Source organism: Mercenaria mercenaria, chromosome 14 (assembly GCF_021730395.1).
Source record: "Mercenaria mercenaria strain notata chromosome 14, MADL_Memer_1, whole genome shotgun sequence".
In the NCBI taxonomy this organism is placed as follows: Eukaryota; Metazoa; Mollusca; class Bivalvia; order Venerida; family Veneridae; genus Mercenaria; species Mercenaria mercenaria.
In genome coordinates this window covers 68,694,452-68,716,784 of record NC_069374.1, presented here as the reverse complement: position 1 = coordinate 68,716,784, position 22,333 = coordinate 68,694,452, and the positions used below count along the sequence as shown (strand labels likewise).

The window sequence follows — 22,333 nt, the reverse complement described above, 5'->3', positions numbered from 1 at the left end:
AAAAAAACAGTGTATAAAATGCATTGTAATATATCTATAGAAAAGGTGGAAACTCCACACGTCGCTCAACACGACCAAAAATGAAGATGCTGCAGGCTCAAAACTAAATCCATATTATACGAACTTGATAATTAGTTATTAAATCCTTTTCATGTTTTTGATTTTACCTTTTAAAAGTTAAGCAAAACTCGTTAATCTTATATCTGTTTATTAATAAAGAAGAAGAAATAACGGCCCTCGTCAATCTCTACATTGACTTATCGGCGAAATTTGATACCAGACAAATTCATTCAACCATAAGCATACCATATTTAATACAGGTATTAAACATATGTAAAAAATTACCTTGTAAACTTGTTTACTTCCTGGAGTAAAATAGGTTATTTGTTTATTCAAATCTTTTAATAATATTACTGCCGAATTGTTTCATTAAGTGAAATGAAGTATTTAAACAATATTTAGTTGAAATCTAACAAGTTGAACATGGAGTGGATTAACAAAACGGTACGTATGCAAACTTAAATTTGTTATAGTTGTGTTATACAACTGGCGGGCTTTACAACATATCGTGCATAAAGGCAAATAGTTCTCTTTGTTATTCTAATATTTTATACGGGATGTGTAGATCTTTATAAGATAAATGTTTAAACGATTTTGGATTTAGTGGTTTTCAAAGCAAGAGCGTAGTAACAGAAGCAAACAAGGTTCTTGCTTTACCTTTTTAAACGAAACATATTACGTTTTCCTGAACAAATTAACTGTTTCTGAAAATGAGGTCAGGTTAATTGTCCTGTGTTTTGAAACATTCCATTTATAATTGTCATGGATTTTTAAACATTCATGAAGCTATCGGACCTTAATTTTAAATTTGTAAGGTAAGCCTGTTGATGTTTTTAAAGTCATTTAATATACAGGTCTTATATTATTTCTGCATCCTGTACAATGTTTTTCTTTATAAAATCATTGCTTAATAATTACAACTAATTGGTATCGGCAAAAATAGTCGGTACAAAACATCCCGATTATCGACTAATTTGCTAATACCGTATACGGATTAAGCGATAGTTTTATTGTGGCTATATTGGCGGTTTGGTTTGACAGCACACCAATTTAATAACCAAAATTATATTCATAAATCATAAATAAAATGTTGTTTTTGGTTTTCTCAAAATTCGTATATTTCTGAAGGGAACTAGATGAGTAATAGAGAGACATGACTAATGTTTGAATTATACCACAGTGCTAGTGAATATGGGAACTATAGATATTTAAATGAGTAAATTGATATCAGTTTTACGTAGTATTAATACTGCAATCAAAACATAATAATTTATACTCATATTTCCGTAACTAAAAACAAGTTTTACCAGTAACTACATTCAATGACAGATACTAAGCAAAGCTTTTTAACAACTTCCGTTTAAGATATTGGACCCCTAATAGTAATGTTTAAAAAATGGCATTTGCTTGGTATATTCTTAAAGTTGACCGTATTTGCACTTTGTTGCAATTTTTAAACAACTTTTACCGTGCCGTTTTTTTTTATAAAGTTTGTATAATTTATGGTATTTCCTCAAGCTCAAGTAGCGACAAATTTCAAAGTGATGGCCACTATCATAAACGTTTGCAGAGAACTCGTTTTACCATAAACAATTAAATAAAATAAACATCAAACTAATGGTAAACAATTATAAAACACAAAATAACACGATCAATATCATTTTTGGGGCGGTGCGTAAGCTCCGCCTCCAATGGAATTAAGACGGGAAAATGAAAGCCCGTCACTTCTTAGTGCAAAACGGCAAAGCGCATCCACTTTCTACATCCTCTCATAAATAAGAGCACCTACAACAAAGCGCATGAATATGACCTATATTACGGCTATTTTTACACTCTGACGTCATGAGGGAAAATTACTGAACTAGTTATCGATATTTTTGGGGCGGTGCGTAAGCTCAGCCTCCAATGGAATTAAGACGGGAAAATGAAAGCCCGTCACTTCTTAGTGCAAAACGGCAAAGCGCATCCACTTTCTACATCCTCTTATAAATAGGAGCACCTACAACAAAACGCATGAATATGACCTATATTACGGATATTTTTACACTCTGACGTCATGAGGGAAAATTACTGAACTAGTTATCGATACTGAAACCCCACTTGTTTTTAATCAGAACTGTTTAAAATATATAATCTATATATCCTACCTTCATGCAAACTAAAGGCAAAAATCAAGGGGTCAAATAATTTTGCTTTATCAGGTCAGTGACTTGTAAAGTTTGGCGGACTACTTTTTTAATTTTTTCTTAAAACGACGCCATCTTGTTCTTGAGAATAACTGCAGAAAAGACATATCTATGCGATAATTATTATTAACTGGGCTTTTATTAGGTTCGTGAGACCATGTTACAAATGTATAGTGTATGCATACCGTATTTGCAATTACTACATAAAAGTTTTTATAACGGAAACGCTTGAGGAAACGGAAAGTGACTCATGTTAGCATTTGTGGTCAGGATTTTAGCTTTCTGCAATTCAATCTAGGAAGATGTTGCATCTGGAATGAAGTGTTATTGAATAAAATCATCGAGGATACGGGCCGCCTATTTGTTCTGTCAAGCGCCGTTATGGCGTGCGTATAAGTTACGTCATTCGTTTGCTTGGTGAGGATGGGTAATTCCGTAATCAACTGAACTTCGGACAAAATTTTACTTGGCAGCAAATCAAAACTATTCAATAATGTTAAGCAGAACAGAGAGGTCGGGCACAAAGCTAAACAAGGTTAGCGTTTGTTTTTCAGCTCTTATTTTATAATATTTTTTTATTTAAAAGGCTCTATTCAGCTGTTCAGCTATTTGTGTAGAGTAACTTCGGGTAAGTTCGACACCTTAAGCATAAAGACGGTGAAGCAATTTTCGATTCTGAATGGCCGGTGTGAACAAAAGTAGGCCTTTTCTGCGTCTTCAGTATAAAACGCTGCCCAGTGTTAGCATCTACATCGTCAATATGATGCCAATTTTATTCTGATTGTTACCGTCGTGTAAGTTCGACATCTTTCGGGCAAATTCGGCACCCTGATGGAGTTTTAGAAAATATTCAAGTTGAACATTTATTACCTTATATATAACTACATTAAATACAGCAAATGTCACAACAGACATGACACATTAATTTATGCCGACGAGTAGGCTCTGATTGTAAGATTTCATTACTGAAGCTGTAAATTGAACAAAATGTAAAACAAAAATTAATCTTTATTGTTTTGCAGATTATACAAACGCTGGCTAATTGTTTCGGGAAACAATTTAATATAATGCTTTTTATGATGTTTCAATCTGATCACCTCGGCCTTTATGCTACGCAATAGACGGAAATGCCCGATGTTGCACGATTGTATGATGTTTATTTTTTTATTCCCTGCTGCCTTCTTTTTTAACAATTATGGTACCATTTTCCACCGTCTGAGTGGCGGATGCAAGTTTCGACCGAGATTAGCTGCAACACATCGCACGAATTTGTCTCGACATTTTAACCTGAAAGAAGGCGTTTTTGTTACCGAAACATGTGGAGTACTCGGCTGTGAATGTTTTATATAACAATGATATGTTCTTATTCAATATATTTTACTTTGCATGAATTTTTGTTGTCTATTGATTATCGATAACTGTCATAAATTCATATTGGTCCCAGACCTTGTATTCATGTGCACGCTAATTAATTGCACAGGTGCTTTTAATGCACAAGTCAGTGACGTAATTAGCGACGTCAGCTCAGGTTAACATACTTAAAGAATCTGCCTGGACGAAATTAGAAATGTGTGATTTAAGCACTGGATATGGTATATAACAAGCTTAAACCACTTGCCTGCCGTAAATATCCTTTAAAGAAGATATAACCAAATAATTTTGAATAATATGTCGAATTTGCACAACAATGCTTTATCTTGTCTTGCAAATTCGTCACCCCTGGCCAAGGTCATGCTTTGAAAACGAGGAATATTAATTGTTTTTAAATATCAACATCAATATAGTTTTGTTTATATTTCGATTAATTAAAGTCAAATTGCAATTGTAAGAATAGTTTTACATAATTAACTTCGCTGACCATACTTATAGAAAACTGTAAGTGTGGTTTCGTTCAAAATGAATTTGAATGTCAAAGTTGCCCGATGAGCGTATCAGAAAAAGAAAGGATGCCTGTGTGATCAAGATGTTCTCATGACGTCACATATAAATATGACATCATAGAAATTCCTCAAGAAAAATTATTTAATGACATTATGGGTTTCTCCATGCGGATATTAATTCAAGATGTCGAATATACACGACTGTCGAATTTACCCGAAGTTACTCTATTCTACTGTCCATTCTATTTTTAAATTTCTTGTACAGGCGCGCAGCTGCACATAATACTCGTAAAGAGGGGTGATGCAACATAAATAGATAGATAAATAACGGTTTGACGTATTAATTTTCAGATTTTTATGCAAGGTAGTTGTGACGATACGTTAAACGAACTGACAAAATTGGCCCAAACGAATCAACTGAAGAATGCTTTAAATGTTTAATTTCTGCCTTTGTGATGTACAATCTGTCGTTTACCATTCTACAAACTCTAACATTCTACGTCGAAACTGCAAAGAAATAAGTACGAAATATTACCTTAAGGGTCTTAAATCTGAACACAAAGAAAATACTGCATCGTGAAATTATGTGACAAATCTATTCGAACGTTTGGAAACAATACAAATATCAGTCAAATGCCAAATACAGCCGAAAGAGTTAAGTAAAACATTTAAATGTACTAATTTACATCAATACCAACCTCTTTGGGCCTGAATAATGTGTCCACGAACGAACGATTTGACACCAATGTTAAACGTATCTTAAACGTATTCGTAATGGTGCGCAAAGTAAAAAAGGGAGGTTACTAATGGCTATCACAATCTACGTTTCGTTCTAGAATTGATTCGTACCTAGTTAATATCGTAAGCGACAGTCACAGTAGTCGAAGGTCTTTGATGATGATCATGAGCATAACATTTCATTTCATCGTCAAATCCAGTTGTTCTTTGAAAGTCAACAGGTGTATGACTCCAAAGTAGTCGCAATCGTTTTATTACAAAATACACGTTTTAAAAAAAATTGGTATCCCATCAATTGCACCACATTCTATTAGGGTACACTGAAGAACAAAATGTTTGTGCAGTAAGTACCACTCCAATTAACTGTTTTTTCCCGTCAATTTACCATTTTCGGAATCGACAATAACTGAGGTATTCCGTAAACCAAGTGAGCGATTTTTGGTTTCCCAACCTTTTCCATGTCGAATTAAATCTTAATCAAGAAAGAAATCAATTGTTGTTTGTAGCCCAAGTTTTTCCTTATCGAATAGGAGAGATTGCCCTGACGTCACACATCAACACCTGTTTATCTGGTGGTGGGCCAAACAAATAATTTTGCATTGTTTGTGTATGGGATCAGAATTTTTAATTCTTAATAACTTTTTCCTTCATTTATGGATTTTAAAAAGTCAAAAAGTTTCGAAATGCTTACGATATTCATGTTTTGTTAATTCAAATATCTGTTGAAAATGAATAACTGTTTTAAATGACATACGATTTAAATAGCGCCGTAGATGCCTCAACTTTTAGGAAAAACACTGTAAGTTAATCGTTCATAATTAATCCGTTTTATTTCGAAATAATAATTAAAAGTTATCAATAAATGCTTATTTTGTATCCTTTCCATAGAACAAAAAATTATTGATATCATTTGTGGTTTAAGAAAATATAAGCCATTAGAAAAATATCACTGTTATCCAAAAACATGGACACTCGGCGTCTGCCCATCCGATCATTTCTTATCAGTTGTATAAAATAGAATATACAACGGATTTGTATACAAACACGATCTCCCCTATTAAATCTTAATTGATAAATAAATCAACATTTTCCATGAACAGTCATTTTAAACTGTGTATTTGGTGATGTTGATGCAGTCTATTTTTAACTACGCCTATTCTATTTTAATCAAGGATTTTCCAAAAACGGCACTGTGGCAGAGAACCTTCCCAAAATGGAAGATAACATTTTCCAAAATCACACCAACAAATGGTTTAATTTTGTTTACATTTTAGTTTTATCGGGGGAATCGGTTGTCGGGTATCGACTTTTTGTCTTACTGTAGCGCAAAGTACTGCGTGTTGCGTATTACCAGTCTAATCCGTTATGTTCCGTGTCCCGGATTTTAGATTTTAGTCTGTGCTTCTGGGGAGATAAATTTAATTCATCTTTCTCTGTTTTCTTCCGGTTGATTATTCTCCCAACAAAATGTCATATGACGGGAAATATTACTGCAAATCAATCAAATACGTGGTGGTATCAAAAGAAATCAGAGAAAATAGAAAAAGTGGATACTCCACAGGCCGCTCAACACGACAAAAACGAAAATGTTGCAGGCTCGGTTTGATTGAGCCTGTTCATGGACAGTAGTGGAAATGCATGCTACCGTCCACGCCCGCCTCTAGCCCCGGGTTGAGCAGAACTCAACATTTACACATGCTAAAAGTACAAAAAGCAATTTAGAGACATCTGCAGATGTAATCAAATGGCGGTGAACATGGAACCTTCAATGATACACTGGTTGTGGCGTGTAATTCCATGAAAAGCGGCGTTTGGTCCCCAGATAAAGTAATAGGTTTGTCCCAAACGAGACAAAAAAATGGGCAGAACTAAACAAACTGGAATTTAGAAAGGGGATCTGAGGTTATGGTGCCTGCATATCACAGGAACTGTCAAAAGACAAAATTAAAAAGCAGGCACCATATCCATGGGGTGATTATGCAAGGTCATGGTTCGACTGTGGTGTAAATAAGCGTAAATTCGAGGGTACCGGTAATAATAACACCGAAGACACGGCCTGTGATTAGATTTGTGAAACTCGAAAGTGCTGTAGTCTAGTCTATAACAGTAAAAATTAAATCTGAGTTTAAAATATTTATTACTATTTAAATTTTTACACTTACACCATCTTTCCATAAAAAGCATTTTTTCCCCAATCTGGACAGTTATCGCGTAGAAATTTCCCAATTTTAAAGTTAAATAGCCTAGGCCTCTTCCCAATTTGCTGGAGAAAAGCCCTGGGAAATAATGCAATTTTCAGCATAAAATCGTTATATGACTTTGTGGGTTTAGTATCAAAATGCTTTCGACAAAAACATTTGAATAATATTACAATTATATGTAGACATTACTTTTTTGCAATATTCTAACAGTGAACTCACATTTTATGTGCTGATCCTGTTACAGTTGATTTTGAAAAGGGACAATTCCATAACTAAAAGATCACCGTCAGTATATAAAAGACCTTATTTAGTTATGGTATCCAGAATTATATGCAAGGCAGACTCAGATCAAATTGATTGTAAAGTTTGAATGTAATAAAAAATGATTTTTGAGCCTCATTTTTAGCTCACCTGAGCACAAAGTGCTCAAAGGTGAGCTTTTGTGATCGCCCTGTGTCCGTCGTCGTTGTCAACAATTTGACTATTAACACTCTAGAGGTCACAAAAATTTTGAGCCAATCTCAGTGAAACTTGGTCAGAATGTTACCCTCAATAAAAATTTTGACGAGTTCGAGATTGGGCCATCTTGGGTCAAAAACTAGGTCACCAGGTCAAATCAAAGGAAAAGCTTGTAAACACTCTAGAGATCACTATTTTTGCCCAATCTTAATGAAACTTGGTCAGAATATTAACCTCAATAACATTTTGGACAAGTTCGACATTGGGTCATATGGGGTTAAAAACTAGGTCACCAGGTCAAATCGAAGGAAAAGCTTGTTAACACTCTAGAGGTCAACTTTTTTGGCCCAATCTTAATGAAACTTGGTCAGAATGGAACCCTCAATAAAATCTTGGACGAGTTTGACATTTGATCATCTGGGGTCAAAAACTAGGTCACCAGGTAAGATCAAAGGAAAAGCTTGTTTACACTCCAGAGGTCACAATTTGGGCCCAGTCTTAATGAAACTTGGCCAGAATGTTACCCTCAATAAAGTCTTGGACGAGTTTGATATTGGGTCATCTTGGGTCAAAAACTAGGTCACCAGGTCAAATTAAAGGAAAAGCTTGTTAACAGTGTAGAGGCCACATCTATGACTATAGCTTCATGAAACTTGGTCAGAATGTTAATCTTGGTGATTTCAAGGTCCAGTTTGAATCTGGGTTATGTAGGATTAAAACCTAGGCCACCAGGTCAAATCAAAGGAAAAACTAGTTTACACTGTAGAGGCCACATTTATGACCCTATCTTATTGAAACTTGGTCAGAATATTAATCTTGATGACCTATAGGTCAAGTTCAAATCTGGGTCAGGTGGAGTGAAAAACTAGGTCACTGGGTCAAATCAAAGGAAAAGCTTGTTAACACTCTAGATACCATATAAATTTATGACTGTATCTTCATGAAACTTGGCCAGAATGTTAATCTTGATAATCTTTAGGTCATGTTCGAACCTGGGTCATGTCACGTCAAAAACTGGGTCACCGGGTCAAATCAAAGGAAAAGCTAGTTTACACTTTAGAGGCCACAATTATGACCATATCTTAATGAAACTTGGTCAGAATGTTAATCTTGATGATCTTTAGGTCAATAGGTCAGGTGAGCGATACAGGGCCTTCATAGCCCTCTTGTTTACATTTTCTCCGACTCACTTGATAAATTTAAATTTATATGACAATAACCTAATATTCTCTATTTATTACATGTTTGACATTGCAGGAGTGTAATACAGCCATTAAATAAAACGATACTACACTAGTGTAATAAAGCTTTGACATCGACGTCATTTATAGTATAGGCGACGTCGGTCAAATTGATTTGTTTATATAGCAGAAGAAAGTCAATTTTGGTGTTTCGACAAGAAAGGCTAACATGTGATAAAAAGAATTCATCTTACATTTGTGACTATCCACATTGAATTTATTAAACTCGTTGAATAAAATTGATAAAATGCTCGGCTGTGAATTCAACACATGGGTAATAAAGTTCTGCTTATGTCGGTGCTAGGGATGGGGTTGGTTTTTCACATTTTATCAGGCAATCTATTTTATATTTGGCATGAGTGTCATCCGCAGTCAGACGAAGTCTCTTGCGCAAACCACAGGTTCCTATCTCAATATTTGACTTTCATCTAAGAATGTTACAAAAAACAGCTGAAATGCACCGCCCCATCAGTACTCTCAGTGCTTTGATTTTCTAGGGTGCCTCAAGTAAACGGATTTAATGAAACAGAATTCTAACTCCAACAGTGAAAAATTAAGGTCGAGTCCAGAGGGTCTGTTTTGAATTTTGCTCACTTCATTTAAAAATAACCATTGGGCAGAAGTAAAACCTACCAACATTTCTTCCACAATATGTAATCTAAGGAGTGAAGGCAAAATAGAAACCTTTTATGTCATCTTATGTAAGTAATATTGTGCATCATTTTGATTTCAGCTTGCTTCAACAGTTATAATTCCATGGCATTTGGACGGTTGATTATTTGGTCTTTGGTTCCAACATTAATCAGCACAAAAACAAATATCAATGCTTGAAAATCCCAAAAATAAAGTATTAACTAATTAAATATGTGTACAGTATATCAGGTGTAATAATATCAAGAAAATATTATATATCTGCGATTAAATACAAAGTTTACAAGACAGTGTTAATGTTGAAATCATTACTTTTTGCAAAGAAAAGAAAAAATATTCATTAAAACGTCGCTAGGAATGTAGTGAAATTCATATTCAAACCTTTGAGTATTGTGTCTTTAATTGTAACATTAGGAGAAATGATTTGGTGCATATTAAGAAGGTCTAGGTGTGATTACAGCAAAACCACTGAAGTCGTAATAAACGCAACAAATGATGAAAATTTGTTTTTGTTTGTTTTGTGTTTAACGCCGTTTTTCAACAGTATTTCAGTCATGTAACGGCGGGCAGTTAACCTAACCAGTGTTCCTGGATTCTGTACTAGTACAAACCTGTTCTCCGCAAGTAACTGCCAACTTCCCCACATGAATTATCAGAGGTGGAGGACGAATGATTTCAGACACAATGTCTTTTATCAAATCGTCACGAAGAACATTCGCCCTGCCCGGGGATCGAACTCGCGACCCTGCGATCCGTAGACCAACGCTCTCCCTACTGAGCTAAGCGGGCAGGCGGAAAAAAATATTTTTAGTATGTTTGCAAGTGCGATTTGGAGGACAACTTTCTAATAAAGAAACAACAACTACTTAACTGCGTTTAGAACCGCTTTAGTTTTGCATAGTAGAGCCTAACAGGTTGTGAATGATTGAAGTCGAGTAAATTTTTTGGCGAAACTTGCGGGTAATTGGTAAAGCTTTTTGACATTTGTATCGTGCTGTAGTTTTTAATAGGTATTGCTGTATTACAGTCATTACATAATATTCAACATCCGTGTTTGCTTGCCGAAAGTTTTAACTTCTTCTTTCTGAACCCGAGATTAGTTCAAAAGACTGCGTTACTTTCGCTTTCAGCTTCTTTCACGACTACATGCAAGGCCATTCTTTCTCATATGACACAAGAACTGAGTGATTCAAATATACGTTTTATCATAATCGAGCATAAATAAAAAAGTGGAAGCTAATAATAAATTAAAATGGAATTGTTCCAATCTTAATACTCTTGCAGAAGGACAATGCTATCTAAAAGTACCTAAATTCATTGTGTCATGCGCTAGGATATTGTTGCTTGTCTCTGTCACATTAAGTTAATTCAGGTCATTTCTTTGTTTGTCACATCCGTTAATGTTTTTAGAATGATCGTATTAAAAGTATTAATGTAAGCGTTCGTGTACGTACTTGACAGATGTATGTTGTGTTACTCATGTTTCAAAGTGACCGCACTATTTCCTCAGTTTAAAACAAAACAAAACAAAACAAAAAACAAACAAAACAAAAAAGAATGACAATATAGTTTTGTCAGCTTTAAATACATTTTCTGTATGGCATAGTTGGATAACATGGTGTGAATATTTAAACAGCATTGTTCTTTTCAGTGTATCAAAGTTTTCTTCCATGGTAAAATCCACTTCGGTAGACTGGTAGTAGATCACATTCTTTGAGCTACCGTCTGATATAAAATACACCTGATCGGGGTAAAGAAAGCTTTAGAAAAATCCATCATAAAAATGATAGTGCCCTATATAAGGAGAAATAAAGGAAAAGCTAGTAACGGAAAAAGACACAACAATATTTTATATTTTTTTTGTGTGAAATTATAAACGATAGTTAACATAATTTATGTACAACTTCAGCAGACTGGATAACAAACTTAAATATTTCACCGCTAGTATATCTATAATTGAATGTCATGCAAATGTAAAATCAATCGTAAATAAAACCATCTCGCTTCAGTCGTCGCCATAAGAAAAACACATTAGGGAATTATATGCACATGTTTGTGCACCAAGGAATCTAACGGAACTAGATAATGTCAGCTTGTTTGTTTTTAATGATTTCCTCTCATAAATGGCTTAATAAATTTTCACCATCCACCTTGCATGGGCCTCTTTCAAAGACGTTCAAATGGTTCCTCTCTACTTGTGAATAGTGCTAAATTAATTAAATTCACAGTAACTGTTATTTTTAAAGGCCTGATGAATGTAATATTTGCGGGTATTTAAACATGAGAAACAGTGAATAACTGTTTATGAGGTTTGTTCCTTATGAATAAGGTACAGGATGATTCTCAAAACATTGTAACTTAAAGTTTCTTCCACTTTTGTCAGGAAACAAATATGCTGCTTTTTTGACAACCAGACTGTATGTTTTGCCTCCTTCCTACAAAGCAGAGGGGGTATATTGTTTTGTTTTTCCTCAGTAACAAAGGAATGCTTAGCTCTAAAAGCGTTAAATTTCTAAGGATGAGTGTAACGGATCAGTAGATGTCCCTTTTGTATTGCTGATAAATACGTCCAAATTTATACTAAGTGTCACATTTGCTGTTGTCTCTTCATTCTTCAAATGTGATGTTTTTGATAGTATATTGTAATGTGTAAAATTAAGATAAATCATAACATTATTAGTTTTGGAAATTTCTAAATATTTGATGTCATTCATCGGGAATTAAAACGTGATACCACAGTAAGTTTAACAAATACTCATTTCGACAAAATAATAGAAATTAAAAGTTGAACATTTCTGTTGCTGACACATTTTTGATAATACTTAATACGTCCTGCTTTTTATCGAAGTTATAACTGTCGGGCCGGACATCGATGTCACATTGTTTCGTCGGTAATAAATGTTGTTTGCGTAAGTGTAATGTTCACAGACATTTATTTTATGATGTTGAATAACAGGTGACTGAGTTTACTAGTAAAAGAATGTATGACAATCTTCAAGTTTGTAAAACAAAACTGTGTAAAGGTGATACCAAAAGTAAATATTTAATTTGATAAAATATTACTGAAATTAATTTCTATGAAAACACTCAAAAATGTGCACTTATATGGCTTTCAAATACTTTCAATTACATACGATCAAGCCATATAATCACAGTTTGTAAGTTACATGTGCCAGGTACCTGTTTTGCCTTTTCATGACCAGACTATATCAAACCAACACTCAGCTGAGTGCTATGGTTTCAAAAGATCAGTTTAATATTTTTGATAGCATATGGAAAAAAACTACAAAATGCTAAAACATTTACATACTGTTAAGCAGGATCATGTTGTGCATGCTGCTTAGTAAAGATAATTAGGCGTGAAGCCGGCAATGATGCTAATACAATCTATAAAAGATCCTTTTGAAATAAAATCTGTGTGACGATCCTTTGAAAAAACAGAACGTAAGCAAGCAAAATAATTGCAGACTTGGTTTGATTTCGTCTTTTAATGAGAGGTAATGAAATATGTGACAACCCTTACGCTCCAGGACCGTCTTAAATGGTATTCTACTACAAAAAAGAAAAATGTTTTCCATGATCCCAAAGAAATAAAATATAACAACAATGAGTCCAAGAACGGGGAGACTTTTTAACCTTACAAGTTATTGTTGGATATGTATTTAACATGAGGTCAATACATACAAATTGAAGTGATACATCAGAATAAGATTTGTTCTAATGCTAACATTCAATTTAAGAGGGAGTACTTGACGTCACGTCAACTTATTATTTTAGGCATTAAAAGTTCCGAGAAAGAGTGCTTTAATATTTGATCTGCTATTTTGAATAAGTCATTTCATAATGAAAAATCTCTCTTTACTTGTTCCGTGGGACTTGTAACTTTTTCGCTGTGTTTTTACGTGGAAGTCAAATCGACCTTCTGTTTGGTGCCATACATGCACAAAAAATAGTACTTCTCTTTTTCATCAATTTTCTTATGAATGAAAATAACATATAATTTAAACATTTATTTAAACAATCAAACTTTGTCATACAACGTGTGCAACAATTCAAACCGACTCAGCCCTCAGGAAAATAATTCCACAGGTGTATTGCCGTTTTGTCGTTTTTAAATATATTGAGACAATGTTTTAAATTGTTAAATACTGAATCCAAAATAAGCTTGACATGTATTCTTCAGTAGAAATTGTTATTTATTGTAAGTATTTGCAGCATCATTCATTCATTTACATATGTAGCAATGCTTTATTTCCATACAAAACACTAGTGATACTGACTTGCTGTTTTTAGTTTAAAGTGTATCACGTCATCTTTAAATCAACTGATACCTGACTGTAATATTTGCGATTACGTCACACTTTCAAGCAAATAATATGTCTGTCACTTCGTTTACAGGTAAGGACTCTTTGGATAATAAAGTGGATATGGTTTTGTTTTATTCTTCTGGTTGCAGGTGAGTTATTCATTTTACTGCTCTCTTTACTATACATTTCAAAATAAATAGTTATAGTTAATTTCATACATATAAATGCTTATTATGCCTAAAATAAAATTTATAAAACCATTCTAAAAACTTTGAAATAATAATTTCAAAACTGCCGAACTGTTAAGACCAGCTTTCAAACAACGGTTTCAGTTCCCGATTATTCGATTATTGTTGTACCCGTCAACTTGTAATTGTATTTCTAAACATAGGTTATACATTAAATATTCTCTAAATGATTATGCAATGTGATTTGCTAATGATCTTTAATGTTATATCTTCCGTCTAATGCAGAAATAATAAATAAAAAACAAATATACATGATGCTACAAGTGTAGAGTACTTCATATATTTATAGGTATTGAACATGATACGGAATGTAACGACAGCTGTAACTGTTGTAAAAATAACAGATGCGTTTATCAATTTGGTTGGCCTAATTACTGCAAAGACGGATGCATCGATCGTCATAGGGGTGCTAGATGTTATGAGTTATGTTTATACAACTGCACGTCATGTGAAATGAAAGCCGATATATGCACTAGATGTTTCGAGGGTTTTCATCTTGGACCAACTAAAGATTGTACATCAGAATGTCCAACTAACTGTAAAACTTGCACTTCTAACACAATGTGCACTGCTTGTAAGGACGGTTATTATAACAAAGATAGTTCAACAACATGTCCATATGCTCGTTGTCCAGCGAATTGTAAGTGCAGTGGTAATACATGTACAACTTGTAAAAACGGTTTCTATGACACGGCCAATGAATGTAGTAAAGAATGTTCGTCTAACTGTATGTCCTGTTTATCCAATGAACTATGTACCAAGTGTAAACATGGATTTTATAACGGGTATGAATTTGACAGTAATGTAAGACAGCTTTTCAATAATTGCACATTTAAATGCAAAGATAGCTGTTTAGAATGTCAATCATACGAAAATTGTTTGCAATGTAGGAATGGTAAATATGGCCAAACATGTCAGAATAACTGTTCCATAGGTTGTAAAGATCAGACTTGCGATACAGATTCAGGTTATTGTGAATGCTCACCATATTTTGTTGGTGACAAATGTACTGAGTGCGTCAATGGATATGGCATCTTTTGTAATATAACATGTCCCAAAACCTGCAAAAACGGTAAGTGTAACAAAGGTTCAGGTATATGCAGTGATGGTTGTATCACTAAAACAATTATTGGTGAAAAGTGTAATATCTGCACAGTGGGTATGCATGGTACATTGTGTAACTTAACATGTCCTGCAAATTGCAAAGGTAACAACTGTATACGTAACACTGGGGTTTGTTCTGAAGGATGTGAAGTTAACTTTAGTGGTCAATTTTGTGATAGTTGTATTCCTGGAAAATACGGCGCAACGTGTGAAAAAGAATGTTCAGTTAAGTGTGCAAATTCAGTTTGTGAAAAAGACTCGGGCAACTGCATCAGCTGTACCGGCAATTCCCATGGGGACAAGTGTAGTATATGTAAAGACGGGGTTCTATGGGTTGAATTGCACTAGTTCCTGTTCATTCCAATGCTATAACAAAACATGTGGTATAAATAGCGGTATATGCAACTACGGCTGTAATAATAGTTATTCAGGTGATAAATGTTGTGTGCAGAGCAACAATTGCATAGAATGCGCCTCTGACACTGAATGCCAAAAATGTAAATCTGGTTATTTCAGTAAATTCTGTGAGACAAAGTGCCATGTTAACTGTCTACATTCCTGTGACATCTCAACAGGCGTTTGCAGCGACTGCATAATAAATCATTATGGAGTCTTCTGCAACTTGAAATGTTCTGATAATTGCAATGCTTCACGAAGCAGCGCCACACGGAATTGTGCGTCATGAGACGGAGCGTGTATGTTTGGTTGTAAGCAGGGATTTTTTGGAGTTAAATGTAATGAGACATGTAGCAGTCTTTGCATCCACACCTTATGTAGACAAGAAAGTGGTGTATGCATAAAAGGTTGCACAGGCTCAAAAGACGACCCAGTTTGTCTATTAGGTAAGACAGTATGTGCTGTAAAGCCGAGTTTTATAATATGATTGCTGTTTTCATCTTAAAATGTCTTTCAGACGCGATATACAAGGTAGTCCGATGCAGCATCAATACAATCAAATACAAAAGACGCTGGTAGTTGACCTTAAACGTTATGACATTAACTGTATATGTATATCTGAAACTATTTAAGAAAGACACAAATTTTAACTTTATAAGAATGATTGAAAAGCCATTTACTTCACCTTTGTGTTCAAAATAAAGTAAATCAATCTTTAAACTTCCCGGTACATAAAGAATTCGTTGACAAGTCAGAATGTAAAGGTTACTGTACAACTTTGAACATGATTAAAGTCAACTGGCATGTCCCAGACTATGATCAATTTGTATAATTTCAAATTAAGTAATTTGATTGTATGCTGTTGTATTTTACATTGCGCTTGCGAAAGCATTTCATTTCGAAAACTATCAATTTAGGAATTTTTATTCTAAAGTTAATTTTATATGTCTAATGCCATTTAAATTTATCAATAACAAACAGTAACTGGATTTATTTAATTATGTGCTTTTGTATGTATATAGATAAAATGATTCGTATCAGCTTCAATGGCATACACCTGTCTGTAAGTTTATTATTATTTCAGAGAAACCACAAGACGAATCCGACAATAAATCAACAACAACTACAGTTATTATTTTGGCAATACTCTTGGCGCTTTTCTCTACTGCATTATGTATTTTACTTTTGAAGAAAATAATAAAGAAAATGCGTTTTACAGTCAGGTAAGCTTTATATGATTTTCTAGTATGAAAGTTAAGATAAACTGTGTAAACATAAACTGCGTATTATATACGAATTCTTCACATCCGATTAATATCAAAAGGGACCTGGATTTATAATCCAGTCTCTTCTTTTCCCCCATTCATTGCTTTCTTACTGTTCTGTAAAACCTAAGCGTATAATGTTTTTAATGTGATATTCGTGTTTCTGGCTTAATTTAGATATTGTTAGATTATTAATGCAAAAGTATATTTTTAATCCATTTACAGGCAAACAGAAGAGTCTGTGATTCGAAATCCTTCTCAATATTCACAAAATGAAGGTAAATGGTTTGAGCAACGGTTAGAAGATGTGTTACGAGAATATTTTAATATTATGCTGATATATATAGTACTGCAGTAGGACATTTCGATTGTTGAAATGCTTGCCCTTAAGTTTACAATTCTACCATTAATGTCTAATGAAATGTGTATTGTTCACTTTGGATTCTTTGATATTAAGAAGAAAATGACAATATACTGATGCTACAAAAACACTCGCAAAATATCCTTAAATGCTATTTACAAAATTATGCTTCGTACAGAGGAAATGAAATTCATTTAAAATATGATTTCGTTTTACGTTTTAAATGTAAGGACGTTCCAAGTGTGCACGGAAGGCATCTATGCATACTTGAAACACAGCCCTGTTTTTATATTCTAACCGTTCTCGGGCAGCTACGAATTTCTTATAATAACAGTTTCTTCCTCTATCATATCATAGACTTACAGTTCTATTTTCTTCTTATATTGTTTTGAAGTAATGCATACAGTTTTGTATATTTCGTAAGTTATTTGATACGTGAAATTTATGAACTCAATGAAACCGACTCTGCTATTATATTGTTTGGCTGCGTTCTAAGCTGCCAAAGGATTTTTGATTTTATATCTTTTATTTCCTTTAATATCAATCTTTCCAGTCAGATATATCAACATACGATATCTGTCGAATATTAACAGTTATCACTTGTTTGATGTCGCGGGAGTTTTATCAAGTCAAAATGATAATACACTAGTGAATAAAGCTTTGACGTCGGCATCGTTTATAGTGTAGGAGACGTTGGTCAAATGGACTTGTTTATAAAAGTTAAAAAAAATAGATATTTTTATGTTTTGGCAAGAAACGCCAACGTGAGATAAAAAGAATCTTACATTTGTGACTTTTCAGATTGAATTGATCAAAGTCGTTGAATAAAATTGGTAAAATGCTTGGCAGAGCCTCGCATTTATTTTTTCAACTCGTTTAATAATTCAGTATGAAAAGACACTCATTTAATATCCTCTATATCTTATATGATAACAAATAAATAATATATGCACTTGTATTGTAGATAAACATTATTTCATTTTTGCTGCGAGTTGCCATGGTGAAAGCACAGTAATGATTTCAATAATGATGTTTTTAATAATAATAACATGGAGGTGAAATTCTTGTTTATTTCAGAAGTTATCGCTGTCACTGAGGTAGACAATGTCGCTTATGAAATCCTCGATACAACTCAAGGTGGTAGGTATATTATAATATTCCTTATCACATGTCTGACGTCGCGGGAGTGAAATAAAACCATTACATAATTTAATAATACACAAGTGAAGGAAATATTTGGCGTCGACGTCACTGTAGTAAAGCTTTAACGGCGACGTCGTTTAAAGCATCGGAGACGTTTGTCAAATTGACTTGTTTATAATAGTTTAAGAAAGTATTTTTTTTTATAATTCGGCTGAAAAAAAATTACATTTGAATTTATTATTGAATTTATTAAACTCGTTGAATAAAATTGATAAAATGTTCTATAGAGCCTCGCATTTCATCATTTTATTCAAGTCGTTTAATAAATTCATTATGAATAGACACTCATGTAATATCCTCTATTTAATAGAATAATTATATATTCTTAGCATTAAAAGAGAAATCAGCTTAATGTCAACAATTATGTTAAAAAGTCTTTAACCTAAGAGTTATATCTACTGATCTGCACTGTAATGTGTAAAATTAATTTATATTTACAGCTCCGGAACATACGTATGACACAGCCTCCCACAGTGTACAAGAAAGTTAGTATCGCTCTCATCCATGCAAAACACTTTTTTCCACATAATTGGCTTTTATTAAAGTATAATAAGATTTACATTATTTAGACCATATAACATAGTATAGATAAACTGTCAAACGCAAATACTGAAAACCGTCAAAAGTTACGTAAATACTTACAGTCTGTTTAATTTACAAAAGAAACTGTACTTGATATTATAACTTTAATTGAATTAAAGAACCGACAAATAATATATAACCATTTGTTTTTATTTTTAGACATTTATTTTGCTTTACCTGCTGTTATTGTAACAATTTTGACAAATATGTACTTAAACAGTGAAGAAAAATGTAATTAGTCAAAAGGGTATATATGAAAATTAATACTGTAAATATTGCTGAATGTGCCACGTTTATGTCATGACGGTTATCCCTATATCTTACTATTTTTCAAGGAGGCACATTAGCGGTAGATAAACTGACTCTTTACGCGAAGTCGAGAGTCCACAACTCGTTGAGTGTCGAGTGTTTTAGCTCTTTCTCTACAAGCATTGTTAATGAACATGATAACGCAGCATTATTTGTCAGTCAAAGAATCGACAAAAATATTAGCTATATCAAAATAATTCTTCAGTTCCGTGAGAGTAGGTATTTTCGCGTCTGAAGTATTTGCTTAATCTTTGACACTACTGCAAACGTCGTAGTACAAGTAGAAAATAGACAGTCTAAGATCATTGTGCGATGATTGTGGCAACGAGTGCAATGCGTAGCGTCCAGTAAAACAGCTTTAATGATTAATATGAAACCGGGACTGAATACCTGGAAAGTGGTGTTAATGATTCAATATAGAAGAAATATTTTCATACTATCGCATGGTTGATACAGTCGTACTGAATTGAAGGCAATCTGACTGAAACGTTATCAAATAACTCTTTCAAAGATTAAACGTCATGATATGTACTGCGTTGTGTAGCAAAGTCCACACAGTCGAATAAAATATGTTTAATAGTTAGCGGTGTTTGACATGGTACACACTCGGGTTGATCTTCTTTATTCAAAAGATAAGAATGAGTCAAACGGGTATGACCTATTCGACAGCGAGAAAGGACAACTTCCTTCAGTCGGAAATATTTTATCGTTTTTAAAGCAGATAGGAATGCATCAAAAGATCTAACACTTCTTATCCTGCAATATTATTATGTTTGCAGCTCATATTTTAACACACACGTTCATACATGTTTTTTACATAATTGTTTTTAGATATGCTTTACATTTTTACATGGATGTTTTTAGATATGTTTTACATAGTGTTCTTTACATTTTTACATGGATGTTTTTAGGTATGCTTTACATTTTTACATCAATGTTTATGCTTTATAGTTGGCGTTTGCAATATGACCTCTTCTCGGCGATATATGACCATTTTGTGTCGATTTGCCGTAAAACCCAACTCACTCAATGAAAATGGACCCCAACAGAAGCAATAAATAGTATTCGTGATGTAAACATTAATGATACCATCCTTGGGTGCATTTTTGATTTATATATCAACATAAGCTTTTTCATTATTCTTGATTTTGTTGCATTATCATAACCATGCGCCTGTTAATACGACATACATGAGAACCAGTATTTCTAAGATCTTTGACGGAACTTACTTTCTCTTGCATTAGTGACTTGATTTATTAAGTTTTAAACTATGAATACCCTTAGCAGTCAGACACATCTGCTTCGCGTATTGAGTACATCAAACATACACCAGTATCTCCGTTTATTGTCGATCGTTAGTCATTAGCCAAATATCTAAATATGTTGATACAAAGTTCAATACTATTGCAACGTAATCAATATCATCATTTGTTTCAGGTTCGCTCAATTCTGGGGACAAAGAATATATGAATCTACAAATCCCAAAACAATGAAATCTCAATCTCCTTCCGTGACTGTTTTCTACACCTAAACAACGCACGTAAAACTAAGAAAGGGGACTTGAACATTCATTTAAGTTGTCGGTTTTAATGTTTGATTCTTTTGCTCCACGACATACATGTATTTAAAGGATTATGTAATTATTAGGCACCATTCTAACTGTATCGCTTTTGAAATGATACTTTTCTACCTATGACCTTTAGTTAATGACTTTGAATATATCAGTGTTTTATGTTGTTTTGTGGTACATGTAATCGAGAGTTGATAAAAGTACTGAATAGATCAATGTATTATACGTATTTATGATAGTAAGAACGTTATCTATGTCAACTTATTATTGTAGTATGATATTTGGTTATTAGATTAATGAAAGTGTCACTTTTCTAATGATACTCACTGTAAAAATAATATTTATGCGATATCATTTGCAATATATAGGAGCACTCATCAATTGAAAATTGAGCTAAAGATTGAAAGGAGACCTTGTCTTTGGTCGTGGACTACTTTCTCATTTGTATGTACTTTATAACTGACACAAATGATAAGATTAGAAAAAAAACAACACGAAACTCTTCGATTCAGTATGTGAACGTATTATCGCATCAGATATGACAGACCTCTAAGGTTTCCTCTTGTTGTTAGTTTTGTGCTTGTTCTATATATTTGTTCATGAAAGATCAATATATATTTATAGATAATATAATGTTTACTTACTCGTTTCGTATACATTGTATAATAATGATGTCTTAAATTAACAGGAATTCAAATTTATAAAATCATACAGCTGTCATATTCAATAAACTTTAATATCTGACATTGGTTTTGGTTAATCTTTAGCCTGCTATCGGCAAGTGATTCTGCTTTTGCGATCAGTGCAGACCAAGATCAGCCTGCACGGAGGTGCAGGCTGATTATGGTCTGCACTGTTCGCTATTCAGTCTGAAAATGTTCAGTGGATGTCCCTTGGAATAATCAATGGTATTGCCTAAATTGAATGATGGACTAGTCCATTTTAGAAATTTAGCAGGCAAAGGATTTAAAGAAAAGGAAGAAAGAATGCCCCGAGCACGAACTTCTTATTTGAGTTTTAAAAGATATGTTGATCGAGTCCTTACTTAGATTTTGTGAATTTCTTTTTTTACAAGTTATACAATCTTTCTTTAAATCTAGTAGATCTAGTGACAGAATCGATAGTGTGAATTTAGATATGCCTTGAAGTATATATTTAAAAGGCCAAATGTGATTTTAACAGGACAGTTCTTGTTTGGTAAAACTTAAAGGTTTCTTCAAAAATTTCCAATTTGTTTACTTACGTGTGTTGCTTATATGCTTACTCAAGTATTCAAAGAGCTTTAAATGAACAGGCGACACACATAATAATATATCAAGCTGTTGTTAGGATGTATCAATAAGTAATCCAATCAAGATATCTTTTTCTTTAAATCTTGAATGCATGTCCCTTTAACATGAATGATTAAAACTTGTATAATATTCTTACAAAATCGTGTAAATTTAAAAGATATAAATTTATCCTACTATCATTGATTCTCCTATTTGTTAAAACGTATCAAATTTCTTAATCCGATTTCTTTTTAAATCTCAGTAACTTCTGCCGTTGCATGCTATTAAAATTGCAACAAAA

General features: G+C 33.4%; 1 protein-coding gene across 1 annotated transcript; it reads left to right on the top strand.

Annotated features, from left to right (window-relative positions):
- The first annotated feature begins 15,428 nt into the window (after nucleotides 1-15,428).
- On the top strand, nucleotides 15,429-21,505 carry LOC123527678 (uncharacterized). Its single transcript, XM_053523811.1, has 6 exons — nucleotides 15,429-15,917; nucleotides 16,556-16,694; nucleotides 16,962-17,014; nucleotides 18,175-18,237; nucleotides 18,741-18,785; nucleotides 20,629-21,505. Exons 1-6 carry the CDS (start codon nucleotides 15,773-15,775, stop codon nucleotides 20,682-20,684), a joined length of 501 nt encoding a protein of 166 aa, XP_053379786.1. The 5' UTR covers nucleotides 15,429-15,772; the 3' UTR covers nucleotides 20,685-21,505.
- Nucleotides 21,506-22,333: the final 828 nt, after the last annotated feature.

Excerpts from the sequence above, each read along its gene's own strand:
- LOC123527678 (XM_053523811.1), top strand. The coding sequence starts at position 15,773 with ATGTTTGGTTGTAAGCAGGGATTTTTTGGAGTTAAATGTAATGAGACA. Across the intron at positions 17,015-18,174 it reads TCAATATTCACAAAATGAAG|AAGTTATCGCTGTCACTGAG; the intron begins GTAAATGGTTTG and ends TGTTTATTTCAG. Across the intron at positions 18,238-18,740 it reads CCTCGATACAACTCAAGGTG|CTCCGGAACATACGTATGAC; the intron begins GTAGGTATATTA and ends TTATATTTACAG.